Source organism: Marmota flaviventris, chromosome 8, assembly GCF_047511675.1.
Source record: "Marmota flaviventris isolate mMarFla1 chromosome 8, mMarFla1.hap1, whole genome shotgun sequence".
In the NCBI taxonomy this organism is placed as follows: Eukaryota; Metazoa; Chordata; class Mammalia; order Rodentia; family Sciuridae; genus Marmota; species Marmota flaviventris.
Genome location: NC_092505.1, coordinates 107,805,136 through 107,817,922, shown reverse-complemented (window position 1 = coordinate 107,817,922; position 12,787 = coordinate 107,805,136). Strand labels below are relative to the sequence as shown.

The 12,787-nt window shown below is 44.6% G+C and overlaps 2 protein-coding genes across 4 annotated transcripts in view; one reads left to right on the top strand and one right to left on the bottom strand.

The window, feature by feature from the left end:
* Med12l (mediator complex subunit 12L) overlaps window positions 1-12,787 on the bottom strand; it is a 263,138-nt gene that overhangs the window by 22,720 nt on the left and 227,631 nt on the right. For both annotated transcript variants that reach the window (XM_027934055.2, XM_027934056.2), the window contains 7 exons: window positions 11,560-11,649; window positions 10,525-10,634; window positions 10,186-10,321; window positions 9,198-9,359; window positions 7,088-7,450; window positions 4,955-5,111; window positions 2,103-2,314 (listed from right to left, as the gene is read on the bottom strand). In XM_027934055.2, coding sequence (XP_027789856.2) covers window positions 2,103-2,314; window positions 4,955-5,111; window positions 7,088-7,450; window positions 9,198-9,359; window positions 10,186-10,321; window positions 10,525-10,634; window positions 11,560-11,649 — 1,230 coding nt within the window. The remainder of the gene's footprint in view (window positions 1-2,102; window positions 2,315-4,954; window positions 5,112-7,087; window positions 7,451-9,197; window positions 9,360-10,185; window positions 10,322-10,524; window positions 10,635-11,559; window positions 11,650-12,787) is intronic.
* P2ry12 (purinergic receptor P2Y12) overlaps window positions 9,648-12,787 on the top strand; it is a 42,282-nt gene continuing 39,142 nt past the window's right edge. Inside the window, exon 1 of one of the 2 annotated variants that reach the window (XM_027934059.3) lies at window positions 9,648-9,729. The gene's annotated coding sequence lies outside the window, so the exon portion shown is untranslated. The remainder of the gene's footprint in view (window positions 9,730-12,787) is intronic. The other variant, XM_071615523.1, reaches the window with a different exon arrangement.

Here is a 12,787-nt window from a genome sequence, read left to right as displayed (position 1 = left end):
GAAAGATGAGAGTGAGGGGAAATGATGACTACAAAAACAAAACTAAAAGAAGAAGAATTTAAAGGGAGAAGAGTTGATGACTATTGTACAGCCACTATCACAAAGGCAAGCATTTACCACTTGAAAAAAAAATGACCTTAAAAGGTAAATTTAAAAAAAAAATTTTAAAGATGAAAAGAAAAAAAAAAACCCTAACATTATGGCAGCATGCACGTGCACACACACACACACACACACACACACCAGTAAGAACTGCATGGACAGCTGTAGACTCCCCTATTTTTGCATGCTCAGCCGAGCCCTGGATGGTGCATGTAGAGAGTGAAGGAGGCCTGTGTCCCTGAGGAAGCTGAGGGAGGAAGGGCAGCAGCCAAGGCACTGGTTACAAGCTAGCATTATCCACATGGGCACAGATGTCTTTTAACCACATAGAATTTATTCTATTAAACCTCTTTGAAAATGTTGGCTTAATGTGGAATCGTTTGTCACCGCTATAGGAAGCTATAGGAGCTTCTGAGAACAGGCATGTCCACCCGTGAACAGCTTAGTGGCTCTAATCCATTGCCCAGAGCCCTTTTTGGTGATTCAAAGCTGAATTCAGCAGGAATAGCTGGAAAGTGGGCTATAAATAAAGAGAATAGCTTGTGATAACAAGGTGCCATGGAGAAATAAACAGGGCAGATTTTGCTTAGGCTTGACTGCTCTAAAAGGGAGCTAAACCCTCTATACTGCAATGGTTTATCAACCTCTAGCAATTTTTTTATCCATCTCAATAAAGATTTGAAGGAATTTCATAACTACTTTTGCACATCCCCAAGAAGAGCTAAAGACCCAATGATGTTTTAAATAGCTCCAAACAGGTTGATTATTTCAGCAAAACAATGGTTTTTGAGACATTTTAATCAAGACTCAGGATTTATGTAAGAAGCAGCTCAGGCCCACCTTGCCTGACATCCAGGGGTTATGCCAGTCCCTGGAGATCAGAGAGAGACCACAAGCAACGATGCCTTCCCACATCCTCCCACGTCAATTGGCCTCCTCTCCCTGGTCCCTCTTGTAACTCAGGTAACTATGGATCATTTCTTAGAATGAATAACTAATCTTGCCACCTCCATCCCCCAAATCACTAAGTGGCCCAAACGTAGAAGTGCCCTGAGTTACACAATGGAGATATGTTTAGGAAATTACTCAAAAGATAAATTCTAAATAAAGCATTCAAATTTCTTGCTGTTTCAAAAATTCTATGATTTTTTTCTTGATGCAGGGCACATCTTTGGATGGTGAGTCCATCTGAGGATTGCAAAGCTACCTAAATGGTCACGGGGTGCCGTGGAACCAGGACAGCTAACACCGTGCTTGGCTATGTTTGGGCAGACAGCACGTGCTCCATCAGGATGAGGTCTTATCCAAACTGCACACCCAGGTCAGAAACTCCAGGAAATAAACAAGTTTGTGGACACTAGAAAAGAGTCGCTATCTCATCTCACTGTTTTTACTTAAATACATTTGTATGGATTCATAGATTTCCTGAATCTACTCTAAGTATTGTGCAACTTTCACTGATCAAACACTGTTTATTAAAAGGGCATAAGAATAGATATATGAATCGAGAATTAAATGTCCCCACACACTGAGTGCCATTTGTCACTTATTCACAGTCTGCTATTCTGCTATGGACCTTATTAAGGATTAACAAAAACCAAAAAGTCAAGACCAGAAGCCTAAGCAACCCCCAGCTGCAGAAAGACAATCTGGAAGTAACTGATCTAACACTGACATGGGACAGAGGAGCTGACAGGAGCTGTAGCAGGGCAGGAATGCTGGGCAGGGACCCCCTAGGGCAAAAGGCGCCTTCCTTTAATTAACTAGAATGTCATTGTGCTTCTTTTTATTTTGAGACATGCTGTTAATCAACCTTCTTTGATCAATGATAATAAAATTTAGAGGAGGAAAATGACTCATATGCTCTATAAAGGAGAGAGACCTGCATGCTCACGTGTATATGGGACATGCGCTTGAGGAACATGAGCCGCAAGGCTGACCTCACCCCGGCCAGAGGCGGGAACAGCACGCAGGGCACTGCGCTGTGGGCCTGGACGTACCTGCTGGAAGGGCCGGGCCTGGGCCTGCCTAAGGAGCCTCTGCTGCTGCTGCTGCTGCAGAAGCTTCATCTGGATCAGCTGCTGCTGCGAGGTGATGGCGTGGAGGGCGGGGGGCTGCATCATGGCCCCCGAGCGCCGCTGCAGCATGTTGGACAAAGCTTGCTTGGTATTGGTTGGGACAAAGGAGCCTGCAGGGTCCAACCTGGAGCCACCTACAAGGCAACCAAAGGAAGGGCTTTCTAAGTAGGCAATCGCAACTGCTCTTCTTTATCTTGACAACACGCAGAGACTTCATCCTCTCAGCCTCGGTTTAAGAGCAAAATGGAAAATAAGGTATTGACCTCCATGCTGCAAATGTTGAAGATTTGTTGAGCGGCATCATTCCCAGAAGATGGGGAGAGTGACAGAGCTATAATCACAATACCTTAACAGAGGCTGCACTTTGGTTACAAATCGAAAGGCCTGAAACAAGGAGGATCTGGCATAATTCCAGAACTGTGTGGGTTTAACTTACCTGAGGCCCTCAGAACAAATTATCTGCATGAAACACATCCTGAGTATATTTTGGCCACTACCCTGAGCTAGGCATACAAACCTTTTATAAATTTTAAACATATTTGAAGCTCATGTTGCTTAAGCTCCTTTTCACTATGGGCAAAATAAGAATACTTGTTTTGTAGAACAAAGGCATGAAAATAAAAACTTCAAATATTCTGACATTTTAAATAACATGAACATAAAGACAAAACATTTCTTTTCTGAAAGCTGAAAACCCAATAAATTGGGCACAATGATCTGCTGCCTAAGAAATCAAAGGAATCCTGAGCACATCTGCATATATAACCTGTCAAATGCAAGAATGAATCAAAAAATTTTTTTCAACGTTTTCTGGCTTTACAATGAATGCCAATCCTTCCTCCCCTGAATGTAGTCTATATTCTTTGATGTATATGAAAGGAAAGTTCTGAGTAAAGATAGATGACATAATTTCTAATGAGCAATTTGTTTGATGGAAACAAATATTCCAAGAGGGTTCACATGGAAAACCTGTTATGTTAAAGACTCTGCGCCCATCGCCTCACCTCCTACTGAACATATTCTGAATTGAGAATTGAGTGTCCATTACTCCCTGGCATTTCAGCATACTGTGCCCGTGCTGACAGCTACACAAGACGGACAGAGGGGAGGCAGGTAGCAGTGTGTGTACATGGGGCAGAGATGCCTGGCCCTAAAACCACGTGAGTGGCATCGTGCTGTGCGTACACGGCTACAAGTCGCAAGGCTCTTTTCTTATACAAAAACCAATTCATTATATCCTCAGAAATGATTCTTCTTCAAAACTGCTTCCTTACACAAGCCTATGGCTAAAGGTCTTCAACCCACACACCGTTTAGTGATATGCCAGGGAAAGGACGCGTGGCCATACACAGGTTGACCTTCGGTGCAGACAGCCTGGTGTTTTTCTTCAACACCTAACAAGCTTAAAATGGCTGAAAAGATGACACAGACCTTAGGATTATTAAGCTGTAACCTGCTTTCCAAATTTATTACTATGTCTAGTTTGATTACTCTGTGATCATTGCAGTCTACATTCATTCACTCAATGGCCTTTTATTTATTTTATTCATTTTTTGAGATGGGTCTCACCACATTGCCCAGACTGGCCTTGAAGTCTTGGGTTCAAGGGACCCTCCTGCCTCATCCCCTAGGCAGTGTGACTGCAGGCGTATACCACTGGGCCCACCAACAGTCTGCTTTTCAGAGGCCATGGCGGCTCTCACTCCCTGGGGACACTGTGGTGACTGTAATGGGGGAAACCCTCGACTCCACAAGGCGGGAAGGTAACAGAATAAAGCAAAACACGAGAAGAGCTGAGGCTCTGGCGGAGCAGGAAGGAGTGGGGTGCACAGTGCAAGGACAGCGTGGCTGGCATTTCCAACAGGGCAGCTGGCACTGACAGCCTCACCCACACAGACTTTGGACGCAGAGCACAGTGGCAGAGCCAGCACAAGGGCCCAAGGTGCCACATCCTGCTCTGCCAGGACCCTGACAGGGCCACATATACATGACATTGACTCTAAAATTTACCCATGTACTTGTGTGCATGACAAACTTTACTTAATGGTGTAAAAGATTATAGGCATTTTTGTCCTTCAAATTGAACTGATTTCTAATTAAGAGAATGTTTTTATTTAAAAAAAAAAAATCTTCCCTTGGATTATAAAATCTAATTAGGCTCAAATGGAAAACAATGCTACAAGCCAGAACATTCATAATAGATACGGTAGTTTTCCTTGTTGTATCTAAAATGTACCTGCTGAACCAAATTTCCAAGTTGATTCATGATATGATTTAAACTTCATATTAGAAGACAAAAGACACTATGATACTGTCTAGTCTTCTAAATGATATCTGATTAAATGTAAATTTCACAACACAGAACTTTAATCAACATTATCTCATAGTTTAGACTTTAATTAATGGTGATTTTATTCTAACACTGGAAGAAATTCTAAAATCGGCACATATACTCATAATTGAAATATTAATTTTGTTTATCTACTCCTTCATTTTTGAGATGGGATCTCACTAAGTTGCTTGAGCTGGCTTGACCTTGAGGCTCAAGTGATCCCCACACCTCAGCCTCCTGAGTAGCGGGGGCCACTGCTGTGAGCCAGCACACTGAGCTGGAACCTTCGTTTAGAAGAACACATTTTGAGTGGAGGGAATGTCAATTACTCACTCACTTCTTGCAATTCATGAGCTTTGTGGCAGTTTCGTGTTAAAAGCAGCAAGGACCCCAAACTATTTCTCATCTTGGACAGATCCAACTGTGCCCTCCTCCCACGTACCTGGAGTGAGAGCCTGGTTCTGAAGGAAGAAGCCGGGCTGCTGGGTCTGGCCCATGAGGTTGTAACCCCACAAGGTGTACTGTGGATGGTGCATCATTTGGGAGGAAATGGGTGAGTAGTTGGGAGGCACTCGGTACACGCTGCTCTGTGGATATTCCTTCAATGGAAAGACAAAGCAGAAAGTTCACCTCTGTACAACACATAGCAAATTAATGCAAATTCTTCCTGTTTGGCATATTTATTTATTTATTTATTTATATGTGGTGCTGAAAATCAAACCCAGTGCCTCACACATCCTAGGCTGGCGCTCTGCCACTGAGCCCCAGCCCCAGCCCCTATTTGGTATTTGAAATGTCTCCCGCCCCAGTGTACAAAGCTATTTTAATAAAAGGGCAGATGAAAAGCAAGAAGGCTGTTCTCAAAACACTCCTCTGCATAGCTGGCTGGCAATGCAGCTTCGTAGGAGACTACCTGCTAGCACGCACCAGGCCTGGGTTTGACCCCAGCACCAACAACATGAAATAAAGTCAAATAAAAAGTACTTGCCTTACAGTGGGCAGACGCAGAAATGATCTCTTTTGAACTACTTTTTCAAATACTGAAAGTGGGGCTGGGGGTGCAGCCCCATTGTGGAGTGCTTGCCTAGCACATGCAAGACCCTGTTTCGATCCCAAGCACCCCAAGAACAAAACAAACCAAAAAGCAAAATGCTGAAAGCGCACCCCATCTCCCACACTGAACGAGGCCCACAACTGACAACGCGTCCTCGAGGCTACATCTCCTGAAGCCTTCTGGATTCCTGGGTTCAGGGGAGAGAGGCCCACGATTCAGAACAGCTCCTGCTGGACAGTCTCTTACCTGCTCACCTCATCCCCTGAGGTCCCTCACAGTGGTGCACAGGCTCGCACCAGAGCGTCTCCACTCCCCACTCTTCCCTAATCTAGCCCTAAGGGGTGAGGGACAGTAGAAATCTCAGTGTCAAAAATACATGTCTCCTAGGGAGCAGGTGGCTCCGGGAGGTCAGCAGGAGAGGACCTGACCAGAGTCCCTTGGGGAACAAGAGGCGGAAAAGGGCAGAAGTCTACCCCTGTGCATGTGCAAGCTGGGAGGGCCCCACAGGGGAGGCTCCACCTGCAGCACATTAAACAAATGCTCAGACTAAGCAATATTGACAGGAAGAGCATCTAGGAGGGGCACTGGCATTCGAGCAGCCCCAGAAGAGGGCCGCCATTTGTAGAACAATGATGACCACCGAGCTGTTGGCCAGCCTGGTTTTGACATAGGTGAACTACAGTGATTCTCCATGAATGTTTCTTACGTCATGCAGCAAGAACATCCTTGAATTTTAGAGAAAAATATTCAAATTCTCTCAACTATTTTCCAAGTGACTTGAGTGGAAGATATTTTAAAGGTTACATCTCACATTCTATAGAATCATTTCCAAATTATTGTCTGATACATCTCTGATGTTTGAAAGAAAATATTGCTGTTGGTAAGGAATACCAACAGGGAAGTGAGGGGATAAACTATTTTAAATTAGGATTACTTCATCTTTTATGAAATATGAAAGATGGTGAACAAGTGGAGTAGGCAGGAGGGCCCAGTCCTGCAATAAAGGCGATACCCCAGGAATAGCTTAATGGCCATGCTGGGTGCGACTGTATCTAGGGGAAATCATGGAGCTTTTGGTTAATATGCTGACGATATCAACCACCCAAAATACAATAAATACTTTAAACATATCTTGTAATAAAAATATTTGAAGGTGGTATTTTATAATGTCAAAATATTAAAATTTCAAACCTAAGGAGGCACTGAAATAGTAGCCCAATAGCATTCAAGACAGAAGCCTAAAATACAACAAGGTTGTTAAAAGTGGAGGAGGGAAAAATCACAAAGCTTCAACTCTGCGGTCCATGGCCATCATCCCCGCCCTTCAGTTAGCATGCAGGCCTGGAGGATGAGGTCCTGTCAGCTGACACTGATGTCTCTGGGGTGCGGCCTGGCCAGCATCCACCACCCTGCATCCATCCGCCCGCCCTCCATCCACCTGCCCTGCCCTGCATCCACTGTCCTCCGTCCTTTATCGGCCCAACCTGCAGGCTAAGGATCCAGCCCTCCCTTCCCACTCACATCCCCCCTGGAGCTGGATTTCGTCTTGCGCTTCCTGCCCCTGCTCTTCTTCTCTTCCTCTGTTGCAGTTTTCCCCTGATCTGACAGCTCGGCTGACTTCCTTTCTGGCTCCTGAGAGACGGGTGAGGCGGGCTCCTCCTCCTCCTCCTCAGGAGGCAGGGGCAGCGGTTCGAGGTAGTAGCTCCGGGGCTTGGGTGTGGGGTGTGTGTGGTACAGCAGCAAGTGGTGCTGTTCCTCGTACTTGATCACTTTCCGGTCCACACGGACGGTCCCAAACCAGGCCCAGGACAGAGGAGCGGGGTTCTTCTGGCCCTCAAATAAGTCCCACGGGGACACCTTCTGCTTGGCAGAGACCTGGAGGCCCTAGGGTAAAACAATGCTCTGTGAAACGGCCCTCAGATCCCCCGATCCACAAGCCAGGCTTGCTAGCATGGTGGCCCAGAGAGCACCAGGCTGGCCGTGGGCTTTGGAGAAGCCCAGGTCACAGCAGACAGGGTAGCTCGGCCAAGTCACCGAAGGGCAGTGGCCAGAGCTCAGGACTCACATGGGTCCACAGTTCCTTACACCACATGACACTCTGTTCAGGCAAAACCACATCATCTAGTGTATTTTACTATAAAACAGCATTTTTCATTTAGTTTGCTTTAGCAAAACAAGTAGATAAAGTTCTAAAATATATTGAAAAGTAATCTTTCTCACTAAATTATAGCCAGTTCTAAATCTCCAACATCTATTTATTATTTTTAAAATAACACAAAATTTAAGGGTCAAGATACAATCACTTCTAACTGGGTTCAGATTAACTTCAATGCAAACCACAGAGCACTTAACTCAATATGCGGCCCCTCCACGCACTTAACAAACCAGGCCTGATAAAGCGGTCCTGTGACAGAGCGGGACATGGAGCATGCCCGGCCTTCCAGTCCCAGCGAGTCTCTGATGCTCTAGAAGAGGACTGCTATTCTGAAAATAAAATGTTCTTTCTTCTGATGTGAACTGCTGATGTTTCTTACTACTTTCTCTCATATACCAACTTGAACACATTTTCTCTCAAAACAGCCGCCCCAATAACTATCGGGTCATTCCACAGGATGTAATGCTTAGGTACACTTGCTCTTACGTGGGTGACAGGGCTCAATCACCACCTGTAAAATAACCACCTGTTTCCTACTATCTGTCTGGGCATAAACAGCACACGTCCAAGGGGGCTCCGGCTGTCTCTCCACCAGGGAGCCCAAATTCAACAGGATCACAGCCCAGCCTTCTCTCTCTCCATGGCCACACTTGGTGCTGGGTGCTCAGGTGAGTCTGCGTGACAGCAGAACACCCTGTCCCAAGAAGACACACTCTCCACATCTCCTCAAGATCTTTTTGTCTGCCAGCCCCACATTCTTCCCTCCCTCCTTCAAAACGACCCACGTGTCAACTACACCAGGGAGCCTGCTCTGACCACCGCCCAGATCTGCGTCTGAAGGCCTTTCCCCAGACCACCTAATACACTCTCAGCACCACGACCCACAATCTCACTGTTAATTGTCTACCTACTTCTGCTTGAGGGCACAGTTCTGCTTTTATCTCTGTGACTGTGGAAAATCTGTGGTTGCTCAGTGTTCACTGAGTGACCACTCTTCTTACACGCAGCAAACCTGCTTAATCTCTTATAGAAAGCAAGTGCTTAGTTAATATTGTTTCGTAAGAATATGAAATATCATATATTGAAATAATTCTGCTCAAAAGAGCTTACTTATAGTGCATGAAAATGTTTATCAATAAATATCATCTTTTCTAAACCCACTCTTCTTGCATTCTGCAGTAAGATAAAAACTTTGCTGGTTTTTGACACTAAGCTTTTACTTAGTTTTCACTTGGTAGATTTCAGAAAGTTCCTTAAATCCAGGTAAACCTTATAAATTAAGGTCTTCAAAGATCTGTTTGCATTATGATGCCAATGACCATTGCATTGAGATGACAAGAGTGTGCCTCAAAAAAACAACAACAAAAACAAGAAACTGCAAAACTGAGGTGTGTGTACACCCTCTAGAAACATAAGACGACATATCTGGCTTCTGTGAAAAGCTGCACCGTGCACAGGAAAAACATTTACTCTTGCCTGTTTTTTATCTATTGAGTCGAATCCAGCGATTTTGTTCCCCTTGGTGTCGATCAAGGAGCCCATGGGCTCACAGGTGATGATGTCACACGTCTGCTTCGGCAGAGGCAGCAACTGCCGAACTTTGTCAATGCTCTCTGACCGCTTGTCTCCCAGCTCTTTCTGAAAGGAAAAAGAAAGAAAGGAAGGAAGGAAGAAAGAAAGAAAGGAAAAAGAAAGTGAGAAAGGGAAGTGGGCCAGAAACTCAGAAACGACCGTGAAGGCAAAAGTTGACGAGGAGGAAGCTCCCCCTGGAGCATTTCCCTTTTTGAAGTCAGCGTGTTCTTGAACCCTGAACGTGGTCTGGGGAACAGGATCAAGTCAGGCTGGCCTGTTTCATTTCTTCTATTTAAGTAGAAAATAGCCTACACATATGCAGTTGTTGTTACACAACAAACATCACAGTGCTGAAGTGACAAAATTCAGGGTGCCATCTGCAACTAGAGGACAGGAGCTGGCGCCGAGCACTTGGGGTCCAGGGACAGACCACAAGGTAACCACCACTTATTTATTTATTGGCTATTTTAAGATCAGCGGATAAGATATACTTTCCTTGTTGTGCTATTTATTTACAGTTTGCTTCAAATGATGTGTCAGTGGTTAGTCAAGTGAGTGGATTTACAAATATCAACACAGATGCTTATTTTTGAACTACATGCACAAGTCTGAGCTTGGATTTATCCTAGGTTCAATGCTGGCATTTTGGTTATGTATTTCATAATGTATGTTTAATGTCTCTTAAAAAATTACACGTGTTTTAATATTTAATTTAAAAACAATCTTTTGGATGCTTGTAAAGTTTGGGGTATTGGTGAGCTGAAGTGACATAAACAGCAAATACATTAAATTAATTTGAATGCAATAAATATTTAAATTAACCAGTAGTAAAAATAAAATAAAATGCACCAGATAATAAACAATTTATAACATAAGCCAATCACAAACTTACTTTTAACTTCTTTACTAAATTCATATATGCACGTTTGTTCTCTTCTGAGCCTCCTGGGGATGCACTTGATAGGTCAGAGGCTAATGTCCCATTGATCAAAACACCCAGCATGTCAAGGACTGTTGTGAATAATTCACTAAAGGGGAAGGAGAACAACTGTTTTCATCATAAAGCACAACTAAAATATACTTAATTAACTGGGCACTTCTACTGATGGCACAATTTTTAATGACACCTGAATCAATAAGATGTAGCAGCATTTGTCAGTCTATCAAGGCCAGACTATCCAAATGCCAGGCACGCACACGACAGAACACATGTTAAGGGTGCAAAACGTACTTGTTGGTGTGCATGTCCACGGTTCCTGAGGTGATGATCTGCAGCAGCAGGAGGGCCCATTCTGCCGTCCACTGGGTACTCCTCTGCACTGTGTCGAACATCCCTCCCACCTGGCATGCAAACACAGCGTGAGAGAAGACCACTAGCCCTCACTTCATGTGGCCAGAAGGGGAGATGCTCTACTTTATGGAGGACAGATTGCTCTAACTTCTTTCTCAATAGCTTTGTGACTATCACTACTACTGGGTTCTTTACACAGTTTGGTCATTGAAATATGAAAAGGGTAATATTTAAGTGTGGTACCTATACAGTTAGTTTTCTTCCTAGTCTTTCATGATATTCAATTTTATGATGCAATTGTAGTTGAATTAAACCTAAATATAATCAAAACTCTCTAATCCAATTATTGGCATCTTGGTGCTGTTCTGTCCCTACTTAATCTGAACCTGAGACCAGGACCGCTTGGAAATGCCCACTACACAGATGTAATGACGAACAGGGGATTGGCCCAAGACCTGCCAGGTCCTGTGTGTGAGGATTAAATTAAAAACAACCACCCAAACATCAGGCAAGCCACTCTCCAGGGAAAAGAGACATGCAAAGGAATGCACTGTGTGGGAGGAAGCCCACGTTTCCATACAGCACCCTGTGAGGCAGGTCTTCTTAACAAATCTAACAGGAGGTCTCCCACGATGCTGAGTTGAAGGACTTTAAGGTTCTTAAAGAAGTATCACAAGAGCCAGTGCTCATTTCAAAATTGAGTCCTCTGAGAACCAATCACAGTACAAGCTGAAGCAGAAGGGAGGTGGGCTGGATGGGGTGGGGACAGAGAGGATGAATCATTCTTAAAATACCTTCTGCTGTCTGGAACTCAACACAGACAGGAAGGAGAGCCAGGAGAAGAGAAGGCTAGAGAGATGGGAAAGTTCTGAGGTCTTGATTATATTTAGGCTCTGCTCGTGGACACAGGTGAGCACTGGAGCCATGGTCACAAACATCCATGAGCAAAGAGGGCACACTAGAAACACCCCTTACCAAGTTCAGGCGCAGCTGCAGAGCTTCGTGCATCATCTGCCGAGCCTTGATGTCATCCTGGTACCTTTCTTCCTTCCAGTTACTTAAAATCTAAGACCCAAAAAAGAAAAAAAGGAAAAATAAAAACTTTATCTCTGTTAAAACTGAATCTTTTTCATATTTAAAGTAAAACTAAACCTTTCCCAGACAGCCAAAAACAACTTCCGCTTTAACAAGGAATGTTGCATGACATTTCAGCTCTGCCCCTTTTCCTCGGTGCACACAGAAACCTGGTCATTGCTTTGTTTATTTGCCTTTCAAGGTGGGGAAGTAAATCTTATCTAGTTGCATGTACTGCCTCTAGGTCTTGGAAAAGGCATCAGAAGGCCATCAAGTTCAAGCTTAACACATTTATTAACCCTAACAAATGTATTATGTTGATCTTATTGAAAAGGAGGCTTGCTATCTTCAGGAACACTAATTCCTTGATGAACAACAGACTATTCTGAAAACTGTGGACATCAATCAGCTGAGCAGCATTTCAATTTAGAAAGTGAGCTGCTTCTTCATTTCCTCGCTGACTCAGGCCAGTGCTGAGGACAGGAAAGTTCACTGAGGAAAGGCAGGCCACAGTGACCACACCCAGGCCCAGACAGCAGGCTGACTAGCTAACAAACCCAGCATGGCCGCAGAGAGCCACAAGTGGAAGTACCCTCCCAGCAGATGTCCCACCAGCACATGCCATGGGCAAAGTGTTTCCCAAACTTCTCTAGGAGGCTCGGGCCCCTCAGGCTGAATGCCGGGTGCAGGGCTTAGGGACACAGGTTCTCACAGGGCTCACAGTATAGCAGCAGCATGAATCAAAACAAGTATATCAAGTGGCCTGAGGCAGGGCGAGGCAGGGCAGGGATGGTAAGGACAGAGGCCCTATTTTCAGAGGGCAATCGCCACGGCCTCTCTAAACTAACACCTGAAGGGAGGGAGAAGCAGGCCAGGCTGGCACCTAGAGGGAATCCTTCCAGCTAAAGGGGAGAGCAGGTGTTTTTGCTTGGGAAGCAGGAGAACAGAAGGAAACATGCCAATGTGGCCCTGCAAGCTGAGCAAGGCGGTAACTGGTAGGAAGCAGGCGGAAGAGAGCAATCTACAAATTGTTAGGGGGTCTAATTAGCCCAGACTGGATTTTTATTCAAGGTATAAAAAGAAACATGGGAGCATCTTAGACACAGGGATAGTAAGTGCTTTGCATTTT